This window comes from Oryctolagus cuniculus, chromosome 16 (assembly GCF_964237555.1).
Source record: "Oryctolagus cuniculus chromosome 16, mOryCun1.1, whole genome shotgun sequence".
NCBI lineage: Eukaryota > Metazoa > Chordata > Mammalia > Lagomorpha > Leporidae > Oryctolagus > Oryctolagus cuniculus.
In genome coordinates this window covers 59527090-59533089 of record NC_091447.1, presented here as the reverse complement: position 1 = coordinate 59533089, position 6000 = coordinate 59527090, and the positions used below count along the sequence as shown (strand labels likewise).

The following is a 6000-nucleotide window of genomic DNA, read 5'->3' as shown; positions in this document are numbered from 1 at the left end:
AGGCCTGGGTGGGGGCTCCGGGGGGCTGGGCCGTGCTGGGGCTGTTGGGGAGTGGGCTGGGTGGGGTCGCAGGACAGCTGGGTCATGCGGGCCATCGGGGAGCAGGCCGGGTGGGGTCTGTCGGGCAGAGTGGGGGTCTCCGGGGGGCTGGGCTGTGCGGGGGCCGTCGGGGAGCGGGCTGAGCGGGGTCTCCAGGCCTGGGCGGGGTCTACGGGGCCCGGGTGGGGTCTCTGGCCCGGGCGGGGTCTCCAGGGATCTGGGCCGGGCGGGGGGTCGTCGGGGAGCTGGCGGACGGGGTGGCCAGGGCCCGGGTGGGGTCTCTGGCCCGAGTGGGGTCCGTCGGGCCGGGCGTGGCCTCCAGGGGGCTGGGCCGGGCGGGGGGGCCGTCGGGGAGCGGGCTGCGCGGGGTCTGTCGGGCCGGGCGGGGGTCTCCGGGCCGGGCGGGTCTCGGCCCGGCCCCGCTGACCCCGCTGTCCCCGCAGGATGAGTTCCACCCGTTCATCGAGGCGCTGCTGCCGCACGTGCGCGCCTTCGCCTACACCTGGTTCAACCTGCAGGCGCGCAAGCGCAAGTACTTCAAGAAGCACGAGAAGCGGATGTCGCGGGACGAGGAGCGCGCCGTGAAGGACGAGCTGCTGGGCGAGAAGCCCGAGGTCAAGCAGAAGTGGGCGTCGCGCCTGCTGGCCAAGCTGCGCAAGGACATCCGGCCCGAGTGCCGCGAGGACTTCGTGCTGGCCGTCACGGGCAAGAAGCCGCCGGGCTGCGTGCTGTCCAACCCCGACCAGAAGGGCAAGATGCGCCGTATCGACTGCCTGCGCCAGGCTGACAAGGTGTGGCGGCTGGACCTGGTCATGGTCATCCTGTTCAAGGGCATCCCGCTGGAGAGCACGGACGGCGAGCGGCTGGTCAAGGCGGCGCAGTGCGGCCACCCCGTGCTGTGCGTGCAGCCGCACCACATCGGCGTGGCGGTCAAGGAGCTGGACCTATACCTGGCCTACTTCGTGCGGGAGCCGGGTGAGTCCGCGCCGGGGGCGGGGCCTCGCCGGGGCCAATGAGGACGCGCCGGGTGGGGGCGGGGCCTCGCCGGGGCCAATGAGAACCCCGAGGGGGCGGGGCGCAAGCTGGGGCAGGGCGGGGGCGGGGCTGCTCCGGGCCCAATGAGGACGCGCCGGACGGGGGTGGGGCCGCCACAGGCCCAATGAGAACGTGAGGGGGCGGGGCGCAGGCTGGGGGCGCGGCCGCGCTGAGCCCAGAGCGCCTGCAGGTGCGCTTTGGAGGTGGGGCAGGGGGTGGGCCTGCCGGATGGCGGACGGGTGGCGCCAGAAGTCTGACGGGGGAGGCAGATTGTGGTGGAGGTCTGAGGGTGGAGGCAGACTTAGGAGGGCATCTTATGTATTTATTTTTATTTATTTGAAAAGCAGATTTAGAGAAAGGAGAGAGAGAGAGAGACAGACAGAGACAGAGAGAGACAGGTCTTGCATCCTCTGGGTCACTCCACAAAAGGCTGCAATGGCCGGGGCTGGGCCAGGCTGGAGCCAAGAGCTCCATCCGGGTCTCCCACACGAGTGCAAGGACCTAAGGACTTGGTCCATCGTCCACTGCTCTCCCAGGCCACAGCAGGGAGCTGGATGGGAAGTGGAGCCGCCGGGACTCGAACCGGCGCCAAATGGGATGCGGGTACTGCAGGCGGTGGCTTAGCCCACTGTGCCACAGCGCCAGCCCCAGGCTGTCAGATCCTGTGAGGAGAGTCAGAGGAAGGAGGCGGCTCTCAAAGGCTGAGTGCAGAGGGTGGAGGCGGGTTTCGCTGGGTGACCGAGGGGCAGGGGTGACCTGGTCCAGCCTGGGGAGGACTGAGCTCGGCTGAGTCCTGGGGCACCCAGGGCCTGCGGGTGCTGCTGGCCGGGTCCCAGAGCCTGGCCAGTTCCAGCCAGGTCGGTGCAGCGTGGAGGAATCCTGGCTGGCTTCCTGGAGTAGGGGCTGTGGCTGGGCCAGGTATCCCTGCGTCTTCCCCCTGGGCCTGCGTCCCCCTCGTGGGCCCAGCACCCACCCTGAGGTTGTGGGTGTAGCAGGTGGAATGGGGGCCTGGCTCGGTGGGCGCCTCCCTGGGCTGCGGATGTCACAGGCCCCGCCTGCCCCGGGCACACAGGTCGAGGGGCCGCACCTGTCAGGCACGAGGGGCGCAGACCCTGGCGACGGCAGCCTCAGCGCCCCTGGAAATGGGTTTGCACCACCCGAGGGGAGGGGGCGGCCGGGCGCAGGCTGGGGTCTGGGGCGGGAACAAGGGGACCCTGGGGGCTCCGGGTGCAGCCCCCACCCCCCCCGGAGCAACCTGGCTGCCCTCCGTGCTGGAGACCAGGCCGGGCCTCCCGGACTGCCCTGCCCTGACCGTGGCCCCTCGGGTGAGCCACAGATGGGCTGGGGCTGGGGGCTCAGGGGGCTGGGCTGGGGGCTCGCAGGGGCTGGGCTGGGGCTGGGGCTAGCATGGGGCTGGGGGCTCTGGGGGCGGGGCCGGGGGCCGGGGGCTCTGGGGGCTGCAGTGGCTGTGCCGGGCAGCCCAGCTGCCCCCACCCCACGCTGATGATAAAATTCCGAGGCATTTTCTGCGCAGTCAGCAGTACGGGTGCCGCCCCTCCCCCGCCCACACAGGCTCCGTGGGCTCAGGTGCATCCCGGGCCTGGCAGGAGCGTGGGGGGGGGGGGCTGCACCCACCCCGGGGGCCCCCGGGGATCCCTGCTGGACCCCCCCGCCGCTGACACCCCCGCCCCCATGGTCCCCTCTGCCCCTGGTCATTGTCAGCCGCATTCCAGCCAGAGGGCCTGGGTTCGAGTCCCGGCTCCTCCACTCCCATGAGCCGCCTGTGCACGCGCCCCCGGGGGGCAGCAGCGATGGCTCGGGAGCCCGGCCTGGGGGAGCCGAGCAAACCGCCAGCAGGTGCAGGTGCGCGCGCGCTCGGGCTCCGCCGCACCCCCTCCCCAGCCCCCGCGGGCGGCCCCCCGGCTCCGGGCCCCCAGTCCCCGCCGGCGCCGCTGCTCTGAGGCCCCGCGGTTCTCGCAGCGGGAGTCGTGGCTGCGCCCATTTTACAGACGAGAAGTCAGGGTGCAGAGGCGGGGTCTGAGCCCGCCCGGGATCCCCACTGGGGAGAGGGCGGAGGCGGGGACACCTCTTCTGCCCCGCCCTAGACGCAGAGCGGGGCGGGGCATCAGCCGTGCCTTGGGCCACCCCCAACCCCTCATCCAACGCTCCAGGGACCCCAAGCTGTGCCCCAGCTCCTGACCTCCGTCCTGGGCCCCCCACCCCGGGCTCTAAGTCCTGAAGGCCAGCGGTGACCCGGGGGGGGGGCAGGTCAAGCTCCAACCCGGGTCGAGATTCATGGGGCGGGGAGGGGGGCACCTGCCAATCAGTGGAAGGCGGCCCCCTGCCCCCAGCACCCCGGCACAGCCGCCATCAGAGCTGGGGCCTCACGGCCGAGAGAGAGAGACAGGGACAGGACAGAGATGGGGGGAGAGGGACACAGGGAGAGATGGGGACGGAGATGTGGGGGCAGGGACGTGGGGACAGACTCAGCCTCCCTCTCCTTGGCCGTCCCTGTGGTCAGCCTAGCCTCCCCCCCCGCCCCCGTCCCTGGCAGGTGCCCCCGGGGCCGCTCCCCACCCGGGAATCTGAGGCCTCCTTGTGCTGGGCGGGACCAAGGACGGGCAGCTCCAGGGCAGGATCCGGCCGCCCTGGCGTCCACCTGGGGATGCCCAGGCCCGGGGAGGGCGCCAGGGGACCAGAGGCAGAGAGGGGACCTGATGGAGCCAGGCAAAGGCCCTGGGGCAGCGACACAGCCGGGCAGGGCGGGGCTCGCGTGCAGCCAGGGCCGCGGTGGGGCTGGCGTGGGGCCTGGCTCTCCCGGCTGCCCGCCTGCCCGGGGCCGCAGCCCAGCCGGGCCTCCCCACCCCCTCTTGGCGCGGGCGGGCACCGCGCCAGCTGGGCGGGGGAGGGGCTGCCAGGCCCGCCCCGGCAGCTGCCAGCCCGCCCGCGCCGCCGGCCCAGATGGTGGCCATCTGCTGACGCCGCCGCGGGCCAGCCCCGTTCCCGCCTCGAGCCGGGCCAGCGTCCCTGGGCCAGTGCCCGGAGCGGCAGTGTGGGCGGGGGTCTGCCCGGGGTGCCGGGCCGGGGGGCGGGGGTCCCCGGGTGGCACTGGGGAGCAGCAGGTGACCGCGTGATGGGCTCAGGGCGGCTCTTACCAGCGCCAGAGCCAGGAGGCCTCTGGCCTGAGTCCGGCCGGCCACAAGCCCAGGGTCACACAGCTCCCAGGGGGCCGGGGCCGGGGGAGAACCCAGGAGCCCTTAAAAAAATATAAAGGAAGAAAAAGCCAAACTCCATAAAAACAGAAACTAAAACTTGCTACGGGCACTGCATGACAGCGGGCAGCCCGGAGGCGGCGGCCGCGGAACGAGGACTGGGCCTGGGTTGGCCCCAGCTCTGCCCTCCCTGGGCCGGCTTCGGGGGGCCTGGGGTCTGTCCTGCGGAGCTCCCGTGAGGCTGTGCAGCGGGGGAGGGGCCCTCTGCTCGGCCAGCCTTGCTTTGCCCACCTGTAAGATGGGTGACTGAGATGGGCCCACTGGTTTCTCAAAAGCATGCAGGAAGCGCTCAATCAATGCGCATTCCCTTCAGGGACCCTCTCCCCGGCCCCCGACCCCAGAGGGGAGCAGGCAGGGTCAGTTCTTGGCCGAGACGTGAGTGTCGGGGCTCCCGCAGGCGGCAGAGAGGCGAGGGGCGGGGGCCGGGGGCTGCATTCCCAGGGCCGGGCGGCCAGCTGGACCAGCGGTCTGTCTGTCCGTCCCTCCATCCATCCGTGCACCCAGACGCACGTGGCCCCTGGAGGCACAGAGCAGGCGGTGGTCCCGACGTCCACCCCCTGCCCTCGCCGGCCACGCGGCCTTGGCGAAGACGCGGCCCGGCCCTCGGCCACTCGAGGCCGGTGATGGCTGCACGGCCGGGTATACAGCAGGCACTCAGCCAGGCAGGGGCAGCGGGCGACCGGAAGTGGCGGGGTGGCAGGGGGCGTTTCCCGCTCCAACGGCGGATTTTGAATTTGCCGCAGTTGTCGGGGCAGCGAGCCTGGGTGTAGCGGCGCCGTGGGCACGGGCGCTGGCTGGGGGGGCCTGGGGACCTCACGGAGCCGCAGAGGAGTGGGGGGGGGAGCGCCCCCTTCCTGCCCGTGCATCCCTCTGCTTTGTGCAAGAGTCATTCATTTATCAGAGAGAGACAGGGAGAGGGAGGGAGAGAGAGAGGGAGAGGGAGAGAGAGAAGGAGAGGGAGAGAGAGGGTGAGGGAGAGAGACAGGGAGAGGGAGAGAGAGAGGGAGAGGGAGAGAGAGAGAGAGAGAGAGGGAGAGAGAGAGAGACAGGGAGAGGGAGGGAGAGGGAGGGAGAGGGAGAGAGAGAGGGAGAGAGAGAGAGACAGGGAGAGAGAGGGAGAGAGACAGGGAGAGGGAGAGAGAGAGAGACAGGGAGAGAGAGGGAGAGAGAGAGGGAGAGGGAGAGAGAGAAGGAGAGGGAGAGAGAGGGTGAGGGAGAGAGACAGGGAGAGGGAGAGAGAGAGGGAGAGGGAGAGGGGGAGAGGGGGGGAGAGAGGGAGAGAGAGGGAGGGAGAGAGATGGCCGGCGCCGCGGCTCACTAGGCTAATCCTCCGCCTGCGGCGCCGGCACACTGGGTTCTAGTCCTGGTCGGGGCGCCGGATTCTGTCCCTGTTGCCCCTCTTCCAGGCCAGCTCTCTGCTGTGGCCAGGGAGTGCAGTGGAGGATGGCCCAGGTGCTTGGGTCCTGCACCCCATGGGAGACCAGGAGAAGCACCTGGCTCCTGGCTTCGGATCAGCACGGTGCGCCGGCCGTGGTGGCCATTGGAGGGTGAACCAACGGCAGAGGAAGACCTTTCTCTCTGTCTCTCTCACTGTCCACTCTGCCTTTCAAAATAAATAAATAAAAATAGGGGAGAGGGGACAGGGGAGAGGGGA

At 70.8% G+C, this 6000-nt stretch overlaps 1 protein-coding gene across 4 annotated transcripts in view; it reads left to right on the top strand.

Moving 5' to 3' along the window:
- Positions 1 to 6000, top strand: part of NFIC (nuclear factor I C) — a 50381-nt gene that overhangs the window by 24925 nt on the left and 19456 nt on the right. For all 4 annotated transcript variants that reach the window (XM_070058615.1, XM_070058617.1, XM_070058618.1 and 1 more), the window contains exon 2: positions 483 to 1014. In XM_070058615.1, the coding sequence (XP_069914716.1) occupies positions 483 to 1014 (532 nt within the window). The remainder of the gene's footprint in view (positions 1 to 482; positions 1015 to 6000) is intronic.